Below are 15,068 nucleotides of genomic sequence, written 5' to 3'. Positions count from 1 at the left end.
AGCGAGAGCGAAGTGCTCTAATAGGGTGATATGGTACTACAAGGTCATTAAGATAAGATGGGGCCTGATTATTTAAGACCTTGTATGTGAGGAGCAGGATTTTGAATTCAATTCTGGATTTAACAGGAAGCCAATGAAGGGAAGCCAAAACAGGAGAAATCTGCTCTCTCTTTCTAGTCCCTGTCAGGACTCTTGCTGCAGCATTTTGGATTAGCTGAAGGCTTTTCAGTGAGTTTTTTGGACATCCTGATAATAATGAATTACAGTCGTCCAGCCTGGAAGTAATAAATGCATGAACTAGTTTTTCAGCGTCACTCTGAGACAGGATATTTCTAATTTTAGAGATGTTGCGCAAATGGAAGAAAGCAGTCTTACATATTTGTTTAATATGTGCGTTGAAGGACATGTCCTGGTCAAAAATGACTCCAAGGTTCCTCACAGCGTTACTGGAGGCCAAGGTAATGCCATCCAGAGTAAGAATCTGGTTAGATACCATATTTCTAAGATTTTCAGGGCCGAGTACAATAACCTCAGTTTTATCTGAATTAAGAAGCAGAAAGTTAGCGGCCATCCAGGTCTTTATGTCTTTAAGACATTCCTGCAGTTTAACTAATTGGTGTGTGTTATCTGGCTTCATGGACAGATAGAGCTGGGTGTCATCTGCATAGCAGTGAAAATGTATGCTATGTCTTCTAATGATGCTGCCTAAGGGAAGCATGTATAATGTAAACAGAATTGGTCCTAGCACTGAACCCTGTGGAACTCCATAATTAACCTCAGTGTGTGAAGAGGACTCTCCATTTACATGCACAAACTGGAGTCTATTAGATAGATATGATACAAACCACTGCAGCGCAGTACCTGTAATACCTACAGCATGTTCTAATCGCTCTAATAGGATATTATGGTCAACAGTATCGAATGCTGCACTAAGGTCTAGCAGGACAAGCACAGAGATGAGTCCACTGTCAGAGGCCATAAGAAGATCATTTGTAACCTTCACTAAAGCTGTTTCTGTGCTGTGATGAGCTCTGAAACCTGACTGAAACTCTTCAAATAAGCCATTCCTCTGCAGATGATCTGTTAGCTGTTTGACAACTACTCTTTCAAGGATTTTTGATATGAAAGGAAGGTTGGAGATTGGCCTATAATTAGCTAAGACTGCTGGGTCTAGAGATGGCTTTTTGAGTAAAGGTTTAACTACAGCCAGCTTGAAGGCCTGTGGTACATAGCCGATCATTAGAGATAGGTTGATCATATTTAAGATCGAAGAATTAATTAATGGCAGGACTTCTTTGAGCAGTTTTGTAGGAATGGGGTCTAAAAGACACGTTGATGGTTTGGAGGAAGTAATTATTGAAGTTAACTCAGAAAGATCAATTGGAGAAAAAGAGTCTAACTTAACATCAATGGTACTAAGAGTAGCTGTAGATAATATTACATCTGTGGGATGATTATGGTAATTTTTTCTCTAATGATAAAAATTTTATTTGTGAAGAAGTTCATGAAGTCATTACTAGTTAACGTTAAAGGGATGGTTGGCTCAAAAGAGCTCTGACTTTTTGTCAGCCTGGCTACAGTGCTGAAGAGAAACCTGGGGTTGTTCTTATTTTCTTCAATCAGTGATGAATAGTAAGATGTTCTGGCTTTGCGGTTCTTATAAAGGAGAGTTTTTTGGGGGGGGTAGCAGGAGGAGAGAAGCTGCAGAGAGGCGTGTAAGACTGCACGCCTCTCTGCCTGACATTATAATTTAACTAACTTCAGTTCTTTTCATAAATATAAAATAATTATTACTTTTTAATTTAACCCTTTAAACACCAGTTTGTTTGTCCACTGGAAGACAACCTCAAATCTCGCAATTTTATATAATTGCATTGCTACTGAAATTTCTTGTATTATTAATAGTAGAGTCTGGGGCATGTAATTGATTCACATCAACATTGATTATAATGCATTGTTATTTTTGTGCAGAGAGAGCAAAAACATAAAAACTCCCTCTCAGCTTGTTCGTGGCCAAAAATGGCCACCCCTTGTTTACATTTACAAAATGCTATAAAATTCATATATTAAGAAAAATTTCCAATTTTTTTACTTGATTTTTTAGATTAGCATCAGTGCTGTTCATCAAGACCAAAATTTCATTCAAATTCAGAATTTTAACCCTTTAAATACCAGTTAGATCACATAATCCTAGGAACTCATAAATGGAAAAAATCATAAAACCCCATTTTTTCCCCCAAATAAAACATGCCATCTGATTTATTATCTACCCATGGTGGAGGTTAGATGTATAGCAATAATTAACAGTATCAGTGACTTTTATACATCTTTGTTTTTTTGTGCAGTGACAGAAAAACAGAAAAACTCCCTCTCAGATTGTTCGTGGTGGCCAAAAATGGCCACCCCCTGTTTATGTTTACTGAATACTATAAAATTAATATATATTAAAACATTTTTCTACTTTCATTGACTTGATTTTTTAAATTAGCACCATTTTAGTCATGAAAACCAAAATATTATTCAAATTCAGATATTATATCCTTTGAATACCAGTCAGATTATGTATTATAACTACGTTTTGGGGAAAATAGTAATAAAGTTCACATTTTTTAGCATATGAATGATGAAACCTAATATTTTTTTTTATCATTATTGCAGGTCAGTAACAGTAACAATGATTGGGGGGGTGAATGGCCAAAAAGAAAATCACAAATGGTGTGTTAGTGGCCAGAAAGACAATTTAATGACCAAATAGCCACTGAAATTAGAAGTTGTTTCCGGCGGGACAAAGACATCGTATCCCAAGACATCCAGGAGATTGGAGAAAAGAGCCAGCAGTCAGTTAGTTTTCCTTCAACAACTCGAGGTGCCAACATCCTCTCTAAGTTATCCAAGCTGTATTTGTGCCTATTGTAGTCCAGGATTGCTTCTTGCTTTCACGCATCCTTTATTCCCCATCACTGACTGCTGGTTCCTTGTGTGTTGCTGTCAAAAGAAGCACATTCCTCCGTTGCTTTGGCATGTGGGATATTGCTCGTGGTAGTTTTGGTGAAGCCAAAGACAGACAACAAAATCTTCCTCTGTTGCAACTGGAGGAGCTGGGGAGGAAGCTCTGGGTTGTTTCCCCTGTGCCAGTTTTCATTTGAGGAGTGACTAAGACGTTGTCCTCGGAGCTCCTCCGTCAGTTGGAGTCTGAACCCCTTTCCCTTTTTTACTTCCTGAGAACTTCCAGTGTTGTCATCCAACATGCTATGTATTGCTTTATTCTGGTTTAGGCTCCATCTCCCACTTCAATCTATATTAGTCCTCTAACACCTTCGCACTTCCCGTGAAAGGTTATGAAGAGGTGCTACAGGCAGTCTAAAAGGATCTCCTTTGTTTATATAAAAAGCATAGAAGTAAGATCTATCTATTGGCTGCTTTAAGTGCAGGGAACCTCGCATACAGGGTGTAGCCTCTCTTGAACGCTATTATGAGATTTAGACCGATCTCGTGGTACGTGTGATGAAGCACGTGGTCTATGAATGGGAACGCCACAGATGGTTTTTCCTTGTGCAATGGAGGGACATAGGCACCTCAGGATCCCTCAGTCACCGGCTCCTCGGTCTCAGAAAATGCTCCTATGTTCTTTTCCATCAGCTGCTCGGCCTCCACCTCCATGCCCCCAACCCCAATCCTCCCCCAAAGAAGAGGATTCAGGCACTGGCTAGTACTCATCATCAGTGGTGATGCAGTCAGCCTCTTTGGAGATTGTCCCCTCATCTTCTGGAGAGGAAGTTTCTTCATCTTGGGCAGATGTCTTTTCTTCAAGGGCAGAGGACTGCTTGCTGTCCTTGCTCTCTGACCAGATCATATAGACAGTGCTTGAAGCAGTGATGACCTTCTTGCCATAATGCCAGAATAAATGATCTGGAAGCTGTTAGGCTTACTTACAGCAGTAGCTCTGTCTGCACCTGCATAAACTCCAGGACACGTTTACAAACAGTGTTTGTTGTTGTTTGGCTGCAGCTGCAGGTTTGAACTCTGCAAAATGTCCTGTGATTGGGTTTTTTGTTTTTGTTTCTAGAGTTAATATTTTGGGTATGGTATCTTTTTATGAAAAATACAAGAGTAAAAGTGCTTTTAACATGTGCTTCAAAGCTAAGTTTGACTGGGAACCTCAAAGCTCAATATCCTGCATCCACAGAAATTCACTGCAGCCTATGTAATGTTTGATGCGTCATTATTTATTCCAGTCTACGTCAAAATTGTTTCATTATTTTGGTCCATTGGAGTGTGGTAGGCCATCAAATGCCGCTACTAGAAACTCAGGAATATTACATGAAATTGCTTGTTTGGCCAAAAATGGGTAAATGATGTAATTTGGTAAAAAACATTAAAAACTACAATTTTCATGTGTTGAGTTTAGAATGAAAGCAATTTTACCTAAATCGCATGATATAGTACTGTCAATAACAAGGAATCAAAAAAGGTGGTTATAATGGGTTTCAATTGGCCAAAAATGGCCACGATAGAGTCAAGAGGAACAATTTGGTGTATAGTGAATATTATTGACATTATTAAAGGAGGGAAACCCTCACAAAAACGGATAGAGCTGTGGAGCAGCCAAGGGAATAGACTGAATTAAAAATTACCTCACTAAAATATAATTTATTAAACAAAAACAGTTAAAAATGTAAAAGGAATTAAAACAACCCTGGCCAGGGAAAACACACAATAAAAATCAATAAAACACAAACATTAAAAGTCCAGTGGCGTCCGCCACGGCGTAAAAGTCACTAAAAGTTAAAAATCCAGCCAATCAGAGCAGAAGGGGAAACCCGGCGGCGTCCTCGCCGTCCTATCAGTGTCTCATGCTTCCGGCGTGCCCGGATGGGCATCTCTGCCCGCCGCTTTCCTGTAGCACGCCAATCGGCACCACCCGTCTCGCCGTGGGAGGTAGGGCGCTGTCCCGCTGCCCCTATTCCCCACCGTAGCGCGATCTGGCCTCGTTGCTATTCCAGCAGCAGAACAGCTCCCTCCGCTTCTCTGCTCGCTGGCGTCGTATGCTCTCCCACGTATAAAGTAGTGATGGAGCTTTACTTAAACATTTCTTCAGCAAATCTACAACACAGAGGCTTCTTCACATTCACACTTTGTGACATAACAGCGGTCCTCTCCAAAGCAAGTGTTCCTCAAACAGTCCTTTGGAATTCAATTCAAAATACAAATCTGTGTATATAAAAGCCATTGTGGCTTGTTTCTAAGCTTTGATTCTTTTGGGGAAAGAAAATAAAAAGAGAAGGAAAATAAAAGGGAAAAAGAGCCTGCATTTTAAAGCCTCATTAGTGTGGTTCCCATGTAATTCACCCCCGCCTCATCGAGCAACTAAATGTCACTCCTTTCTCCTTCCCTGGAACTTACACAAAACTTGATTTTTATTCTAGAAGACTCTTTAACCCTCCGCTGCATAGCGTTGCCCTGAGGCAACAAACCACATGTTCATGCCTTACACTGGCCCTTCAAAAAACAAAACAAAACAACCTTTTTTTTTTCTTCAAATAATGCTACATCTCTTTCCAATAAAATGATGAGTTGAAGGTGGTGTGACTTTCTGCAAGCTGCACTACGAGCGACATCTCCATTAGGAGGCAAGATAAAGATCACAATTTTACATGTTTATAGTGAAATAAATGTATATAAAAATACTTGTATGTGCATGAATATGTTAAGAAGCATATTTGATTGTTTGTTCTACTTTTTAAAATTTATTTATACAGTAAAACTGTTCATTTTCATTCGTTGCCTCAAGGCAACACTGCGCAGTTAGCCTAATTTTTTTCAGGCAATATAATGCATTGCATATGTGTGTAGAGATGTGTTTGTGTGCATTTATATGATCATAGTCAATGTTTTTTACTTTACAATCTACTCATAATTACAGGACATGGATGTAAAAACCTTTTATGGAAGGAAACCAAGGGAATGTGCACTTTCTGTCCTCAGAAAGTGAGGACAGTGAGCTTTCAGGGAGTGACAGTGAAGTAGTGGATCCCTGAATCAGGTTTGAGGGACACTTAGTTGGTCAGTTGGTAAAGTAACTGTGTCTGTGGTCGTGTATTACTTATTGTTGTTGGGACACAAATTTGTTTACACACTCACATTGTGCGGTCTTGCAAATTGTAACACAGCAAAATCTCCAGTGTTAAATTAACACTAGAGAGTGTGTATATGGGTCCACTCCTCTGAGTGTTAAATACAACACTGTTGAGTGTTAAATGAACACTTTTGACAGTGTTATATTTTTAAAAGTAACCTAGTCAGTTTTGAAGATTAACAATGACTGACACTGAGCAGTGCTGAAAATAACTCAAAATGTTAGAAATATTCCAGTTGTGATGGGAAGGGCCAGGATAAGTCTCCAGGAAATGAATGTAAGTTAATGTAATGTCCCCAAAAGGGATGGAAACACAACATGTGTGTGTGTGTTTGCGCACGATCATGGGGTTAGGGTCAAATGTGTCAAATTTTATGATTGATATATTATTAGGGGCCCTAAAGCTCCCCCAAAATGAGAAATGTTTTTTTCCCAAAAAATTAAAAAGTCATGCAGTAGAAGGTTAAAAACAGTGAAAAACAAACAAACAAACAAACAAACAAACAAACACAAAAACAACAACAAACAAATCACATTTTAAGAGATTAGAGGAAACTTTATATTGAAAACTCAAACTTCTTAAAAGAAAGCGTCACCCAAATTTCAGCCCTGGGGCCAAATCTAAAACCAGTTTTAATATATAAATATATAAATCTTATACACTAAACTGCAAAGAAGAAAACACAGTACTTTATTATCAGAAGACAATGCCTTGATTGTACATTCACAGCTGAAGTCAGTACAAAAACATTTGCGTGGGTGGGTGCTAGTCCCTTTGAAAAACATCACTGATAGCAAAGTGGTCCACTTTCTTTAAAAGTGTGTCCACTAACACATGAATGTGAAGATATAGCTACAAGAAATTAAAAAATGACAGACGAATCAGATTACGGAAAATCTTAAAATAATCATAACTTTTTGTAAAAACGCCATTTGGCTCCTGGCCTAAAGAAATATTTGCTCACAGTGACGCTGCTTATACCGAGCACGCCAATTCCCCTAAACCAGTCGGTCCTTCACACCAATTGGTTCTTTGGAAATTTAAGCACATGGTTATCAGCGCTCAGTCGTGCATTCTGCAAACCGTCCTGGCTGTAAAACCTCAGAGATGACTCAACGTGGACTCATGAAGATTTCCCAACAGATTGTTTTCAGAATCACTGGATCGTATGACGTTTATAAGATCACTGAAGTGAGTAACGGAAAACTACAGACTGAATTTCTGGATGGTTAAAAACTCGTCATCATTACTACATCCTAGAGTGTTCCTCCTCCACAGCTGCGTCACGCCACCAAATACTAAAAGGCAATTATTAATTCTTGTCTTATGAAGAGTCTTACAGGACGCCCACGAAATTGGTTGCATAAAAATTTTGCTTAATAGTTTTGTGAGAAGCTGATGTCACACATGAATACTTTGGTTTCTTTCACAGTGGAGGTGGAAAAAGAAGAAGAAAACTCCAGAAACAAATAGTCTCTTAATCAGTTATTCAATGTGAGAAACACGTATACAGAAAATATATAACAACTTCACACAGGTGCACAAATCCAGCGTTCAAAACAAGTTGAAAAAACAAACTGCAGCAATCCAGTGATGTTGTCAAATGTGACAGTGAACAGCTACCTCAGTACATTCATCCTCAGAGACACATTTGGTCCGTCTTTCAGGCAGAGAGCAGAGAAAAAAAACACTCTTGATTACAGTCTGTGTGGAAATGTAAAACACGTAACTGAGTAACAGCACGGTTTCTGCAGAACATTCACCCAAACGCTCAACCTGCTTTGTGATGGTTATTTTGCTTTTTAAATAATGACCGTATCAAAAACTAATTAAAGCATGTTTATCTACCCTGACATGAATGAGACCAATCAGCTGACTTCCCCATAGAGACGGGCAGTGTTTAAAGGTACCCTTTAAAAAGAACAACCTTTGACATTGTTGGCTGTGGGCATGCTTGAGGAATACAGCCATTACTTTAGTGGAATGGATGGTACAAACAAAGTATTGATGGATTTGGGATCCTTGATGCTTTGGCTACGTAGGCTTGATGCACAGACCATAAAAAAATCAAAAACTGAGCAGCAGCAGTAGCAAGGACAAGTTTTTAAATTCTTATTTTGCTAAATGACAATAACGGATTTTAATCACACCGTGTTTAGAGGACTTCAGTGGCCATCAGGACAGAGCGAATGCTCATGTTGTCTGCTCTGAGGCTGGAGAACAGGGATTCCTAGCAGTAATTCAGATGTGTTGAGAAGTACAGACCCGCAGTAGGCAGATCTCCTTCAGCTGATAGTGCTCTGCCTTTGAACATTCCAGCAGGTGCCACTACTTTCCTGCCTAATCCAGGTCCATGATGTGCTCGGCAACAATGTCCATGGCTGCCGAGGCCTTGATGGAGCTCCCTGCTGAGCCAGAGTCCACAAACATCTGTGGTATGTCGCTCCCAAAGTAGATTTTGCTGTTGGCTGCGATGGCCTTGTATTTCATCAGCTGCAGGTACTCTGGTGTTAGCTTGAGCTGTGAGAGGGAGCGACAGGATTCCAGTGAAGGAAGGTAATTTTGCAGCCCACATTTGTCAACCACAATATGTGTTTGTGTCTTTACCTTATTGGCCTCAGCCGCTCGCTGAGCCGTGTAGAACTCCGCATCAGCCTTGGCTTTCTGCCGGGCCAAGAAAGCACCGTCTATGAACCACAAACACAAACTCATATGAATCATTAGCGGCATGGCAGTTTAACAAAAACTCTACCGTAGGCGTCAGAGAGCGGGAAGCTGGAGGATTTTCTGCAAATATGTATTTGACCCAACCGCTAACTCCCAAATGCAGCAGCCAAAACAAATGCCCTTGGAAAAGAGCAAACATGTGGCAGTACTTACTGCTGAGTTTTACACTTTCCATTATCAGATTTATAAAACTGTACCTGTACCGTACTCACAATGCAGTTCACTCGATGGATACAGAATGACGATATAAGTGACTGCATGTGCTCTGAGTATTTGAGAAACTGCTGGGATTTTCCCAACACAAGCATCTCTTGTGTTTACAGAAAATTGTTTGAAAATATCCAGTAAGCCTCAGTTATCTGGGTGAAAATGCCATCAAGAGAATAGCAAGACTGATTTGAGTTGATATGAAGGCAACAGTATATCAAATAACAACTTATACCCAATATCCAGGGTATGCAGAGGAGTATTTCAAAACACAGAGCGTGTCCAGCCAAGATATCTGCATCTGGGCTACAGAAACAGAAGACCACACTGGGTGTCACTCCTATCAGCTAAGAACAGAAAGCTGAGGCTAGACGATTAGAAAACGTTGCCTGGTCTGATGAGGCTCCATTTCTGCCACCGCATTTGAATAGCAGGGTCAGAATTTGGCAATAACACAGTAAAAGCATGTCTCCCTCCTACATTGTATCAATGGTTCTGACTCATGCTGGTGATGAATGAATCGTTTCTCCTCGCTGAATGCAAAGCACCACAATCGCTCTTCTTTCTTCTTCCTTCACTGCTGGATACAAACCTTCAATCTCAGAGATTCTTTTTTCCGTTTCCTTCTCCATGACTTTCTGTCCAAACTTGATTTCTGCAACTTGAGCCACTTTCTCAGCCTCTACAACAAACAAAACAAAACCCCAAAACATCCAAGCATGTTAGCACGTTGAGTGCAAATAACTCGTCTCTGAACAAAGCGCTCTCAACACGACAGTCTCGCTTCAGTTTCTCACCTATCACCGCTTTAATCCTCTCCGTCTCTGCCTCCTTCTCCACAACCTTCTGTGTCTGCTGGGAGATCAGCAGCTTGGTCTTCTCGCTCTCCCTGCGAACATGTTAAAGAGCAGTTAATAAAAAAACAAAACAAAACAAAAATGCTTTAACTGAGAGCTACATGTGACTTCTGTGTGCAAGCTTGACTTTGGGAGCTGCTTGCTGCCGGATGTCTGTGGTTTGTTTCAATATTAACTTCCACAGAAATCAACATCATTACCAAAGAAGCTCCAAGGTTTGTGGAAGGGCATGACACAGCACTCAGACACTGGCAAAGGAGCTCAACCCTGCGTCTGCCCCCACAACTTTCCAAACCTTTATCTCAAATCTGTTATTCTGGCATCCAAACCACGTCTTGCAGCAAAATTCCTCAGCCTGCACACTAATTCTCTGTTTTACCTTCAGCCTCAGAGGAGCCACTAGTGTCCACTCAGGAGACTAATGACTAATGCCTTTCCCACAGTCTGGACTGCCTTTTGTAACACTATGATCTCAAGTTTCAAATTCCCGATATTTTTATTACTGTCCAGAACAAACCAAACGAAGTCTGTCGTGGAAACAAAACTGAAAGAAACACGTGAATCGAAGATCTAATTACCCTCCACAAACAGCAGTTATAGAGGAAAACAGGATAAAAAGCCTGACTTCCTGTGCTGCTGTCTAAACAAAGTACCAGAAATACAGATGCTACTGCCTCCCACAGGTCAGAAAGGTACGAATCTAACAAAGTGAAAGTAGCGATACTGGAGACTTATTTAAAAAGGAATCAGTTTATTACAAGAGACTAGATTCTTATCAAGCTGTCGAAGTACACAGCTCACTGTTGTGGCTAGTGTGAACATTTCTTCATAATTTTACGCACGCACACACGCACTCATGCATGCATGCATGCACTCTTTGCTTAAATAGATGTGAGTTACTGCAGAGCCCTTGGCTAGAGCCGTTTCCCTTCTGGGTCCAGTTTTTCCATGACTGCATCAACGAGTTGAAAAAAACGTTGGTTTTAATCCGTGCAGCTTTTTAACTCTTACACACACATCACTGCTTAACCAAGAACCTCCACTTTTTAGAAGGTCAGAAAAATAAAACTCACTTTTTTAGGCTCCCACCCAAAAGGTTTTATCAATCGAACTCCTCAGCAGCACAAGCTTGTTTTGGCTGCTCCCTTATTCAGAAGCGCCACGGCAGGTAGAGCCCCATGTTTGAGTTGGAAGACTTGGATGCTTCACAGCTCTACGGTGTATCAACACATTTGCCTTTCATAAGAAACATCACTGAATAGAGAATCAGATCAGAGGTGTTGTGTCAGAAAGAGCATCTGGTGTGTAAAATTAATTTAAAAAAATAAAATAAATAAATGAGACGAATCAAAAATATGTTGCGTTTCCGTTGTAGTGACCGCATGTGAATAAGAGAGGAGCTCCCAATAAAACTCAGAGCTTCAGCTCTGCTTTCCCTCCACTCACAGGTTGATATGAATGCTGTACCTACATCGGGGCAAAAATAGCTGATTTACTGCTTATTCTACCTCCGTTCTCTCACTTATGGCCAACGTAGAAACCACAGTTTCTATTTTGTCAGTATGCACAACATGGGCGTCTGAGTGCCGTAAACTTTGTAAGAACCTGAAGGAAAGCAGCAAACAAGTCCACGAGCACACCGATGATTTTTTTTGTGACCACTCAGCCTGTCCATGTGACACCAAACACACTCGCATCCTTCACACAGACTCCAAGTGGACAACAGCTCACCTGTGCCGTCTGTAGGAGCGTACACCACCAGCATGAGGTCAAGAGTTCAGTTGTGTGTTTTTTCTTTTAGTTGTGCTGGTGGCAGTGGGTCACAGTTACACAGTTTTCCATGTAGTAATGAAAGAATATAGAAATCTGTTTGAATGTCGTGCTATGGAATGTTTAACAAATGTAGTGAGTAAGTGATGGTGATCACATATGCAGGTCTACACATGATGTTCTGCTCTGATGGATTTAGGGTCATTAGTACTGTTGTGATGATTTAAAGTAGTTTGTTTTATGGTCAGAGTGAATGTGGGTGCTCACTTCACCGCTGTGGATCTTCTGCTACATGTTCACACACAACAGATCTCTGTGAATTATTCACTTTTCTACAGTTGCGTTGAATGTTTGCCATCGCCTCGCATAGAGAGCTTAAAGGATCTTCATTTAAGCATGCTTTCCCAGTAAGACAAGTCAGAGTTACACATAGTATTGTGTAATAGAGTAAATGCACCCACGGGTAACAAAGACCAGATGACTAAGTACCATCTAAATTCTGTCCGTTATGTAACAACATATAGGCGTCCATGGAAGACTTAAGTGTATTAAATTATTTAATTTCAAGTTATTTTTTTATATTCTTCTCATTCAATCCTTATAAACATCCCCAAAGGAGAAGTCTAGAAGAATCATATTATTTTTTCCTCCCCATTTCATATTCCTTGTGGAATAATTAGAAGAAAAACAAATCAAAAAACAAAACTCACATAAGCTCGTAGTTCCGGCGAATGCTCTCTGGGATGTTGGGCTTTGTGACACGGACCGCCTGTGGATAAACGGGACAGGAAAAACATTCAGATGGAATGCAACGACCAACAAGACCATAAAAAGAGCTTTTTACCACCAGAGAAGCTCCTGCTGGAGAGGAGCCCAGGCCCAGTGAAGTCCAGTTTAAGAACTCTCAACCGAAACTGTTATTTCAGCAGTTCCTGTTGATTTAGAGTAACCATGTGTGGAGGAGTAAAGCCCAGTGAAGCCCTTAACACTCCGGACTGACACATGGCTACACTGATGAGTGCAGTGAGGAGGTGAATTAACAGTGGGGAAGAAGAAAAAAAAATCATCAGGCTCCCTTGTAACTTCAAAGAAACACTGTTTTGTGATTTGATCCAAACTATGGGAGAGAGCCTTTGTAAATCAATTTTATGGACTGAAGACTGGGTTTAATTAGGCTAAAATTATCATGTGTAAATGATTACAAATGTGTAATGTTCCTCTCTGTCACCTCATTTGAGCTTTCCCTTTATTAGAACAAGAAAACATTTGGCACTTTCCAAAGGAATGATTCAGAGTCAGACCCCCTGCTATCCAGATATTCAGTCAGCATTCAAGATCAGAAAAGGTCGACAGAGGATGAATAATAACGCCCCTCAGGGAACTTCACCTAAACTGAAAGTGAAAGCATCCAAGCTAAAAAAGACAACACAAAGCCTCTAGTGTCTTTTTTATATAATATGTGTACTCTAAAAACATTAAAATCAGGTTTGGGGTTGAACCAATCTGAACTTCTTGGAATAACTAAATTCAGTCCTTTATAATAAATATCTACAGGTCAGAATTTGATTCACAAATGTGATCCATGTTTGCATTTTGTTTGACTCAGACAGCTCAGTTGTATAATAAACTAGTGTTTCATTTCCCAGACGAACTGTAATTTCTGTTGCATCAGTAACCTAGGAATAACTCTCGCTGGTGCTCTTGGCAACCGTTAGAGTACACAGACACCACTCTAACATGTGTCCAGCAACAAAAACAAGGAGAAAGCTAAAGCAGCACAAAGGCTGGAAGTGAGATTGAACATCTGGCACTGACTGTTTTTCGGAGGAGTTCTAGCTGCACCAGCATGATTACATTTTGCTTCTTCTACAGAGTAAGCAAACAAAATGAAGATCTTAGGAAGGTTAAGCAACAGCAATTTTAAAACGGCTGACAGATCTACAGTCAGGCCTTCTTTATAATGTAAATAAACTCTTTTAACCAAGTTATCTTATCAACACAGTCTTACTCAGTCACAAAGGTATGCTAATTAACAAGGCATGCAGAGACTAAAGCCACAGCTTCCACTTTAATGAAGACATAATAACATACAGTCCTGGTCAAATGTTTAAGACCACTTGAATGGCAACAAAAAAAAAATATTTTGCTTGCTTTAAAAGGTCAAATCTGTGCAAAAATGTGGATTCATTGTCATTTTCTGTCAGATAGTCACGCTGTCATGACTGTCCGTCAAGACACTGGATCCTCAGCCCAAATTAAGGCTGTTACCGGTGCCGACTGCAGCCCCATAACCATGAGACGGCATCTGAGACTGAAGGGCTTCAAAGACAAAAAATGTCTTCAAAGGCCTCGCCTCCTTGAACGCCACAAAACTGACTGTTTGGACTTTGGAGGAGAGCACCAAACATGGGTCAGTAAAGTTGGAAGAACATTTTATTCTCTGCTTTTTCCTTCAGTGGAACAATGAAGCTTGAGGAGGTGCAGGGGTGTCAAACATGTCCAGATGTCACAGAGAGCATCCCTCATGACTGAGGGCCCTCGTCTTTGTGTTAACGCCTGTGTTTTTCACCAGGACAACGCTACAGTACACAATGACTGCAGGACAAGGGACTTCTTCCAGGAATAACATCACTCTTTTGGACCATCCTGTTGTTCCTGATCTAAATCCAATTGAGAACCTTTGATGGATGGCAAGGGAAGTTTACAAAAATGGACAACAGTTCCAGACAGTAGATGCCCTTCTCGTGCGCCGTCTTCACCACTTGGAGAAATGTTCCCACTCACCTCAAGGAAACACTTGCATCAAGCATGCCACAACAAATTTTTGAAGTGATCAACAATAACAGTGGAGCTGCTCATTACTGAGTTCATGTTTGGAACTTTTGGGGGTTTCAGGGTTTTTTGGAGGTGTGGTCCTAAACTTTTGATCAGCTGTAAAACAGCCTGTTTCAGTTTAAGTGTTTTTTCAATAAATTGCATGCTCAAAAAATGTTTTGTCACACTCCCATTTCTTCTTGTTGCATGTTGAAGCTCTACTTGGAAACGTGTTAAGATCCAACCATGCAAAATATGACTTTTTAACATTTTTCAAGTGGTCTTACACTGGATCGGGACTGTATGATGAGACATTATGATAAGAGATCACAATGTGGATCACAATGTTAGCATAATATAAGCTGACTGATCCAGAGCAGGTAATGTTTCCATGTACATGGAACAGAGTCTGAGAGAGGACAGAGGAATATGCAAACCTGTAGAGCTGTGTTTTACTATACTGTAGTATGAGTATATGTTGGAGCAGTAAGAACTGCACATTACTACAAATGACCATGCACTTAATTAGTAATGTAGAAAAACTTTTTAGACCTGA

At 40.3% G+C, this 15,068-nt stretch overlaps 1 protein-coding gene across 1 annotated transcript in view; it reads right to left on the bottom strand.

Annotated features, from left to right (window-relative positions):
- Nucleotides 1-6,804: 6,804 nt before the first annotated feature.
- The window catches only part of LOC121812035 (erlin-2-like), a 10,146-nt gene continuing 1,882 nt past the window's right edge, over nt 6,805-15,068 (bottom strand). Inside the window, exons 2-6 of the mRNA XM_042213053.1 lie at nt 12,409-12,599; nt 9,869-9,960; nt 9,664-9,753; nt 8,745-8,824; nt 6,805-8,657 (exon numbers count right to left, since the gene is read on the bottom strand). Of these exons, the coding sequence (XP_042068987.1) occupies nt 8,478-8,657; nt 8,745-8,824; nt 9,664-9,753; nt 9,869-9,960; nt 12,409-12,599 (633 nt within the window). The 3' untranslated portion in view covers nt 6,805-8,477. The remainder of the gene's footprint in view (nt 8,658-8,744; nt 8,825-9,663; nt 9,754-9,868; nt 9,961-12,408; nt 12,600-15,068) is intronic.

This window comes from Haplochromis burtoni, unplaced genomic scaffold, assembly GCF_018398535.1.
Source record: "Haplochromis burtoni strain Fernald_Lab_line unplaced genomic scaffold, NCSU_Asbu1 Contig_411, whole genome shotgun sequence".
NCBI classification, from domain to species: Eukaryota; Metazoa; Chordata; class Actinopteri; order Cichliformes; family Cichlidae; genus Haplochromis; species Haplochromis burtoni.
This window is presented reverse-complemented; position numbering and strand designations above follow the sequence as displayed.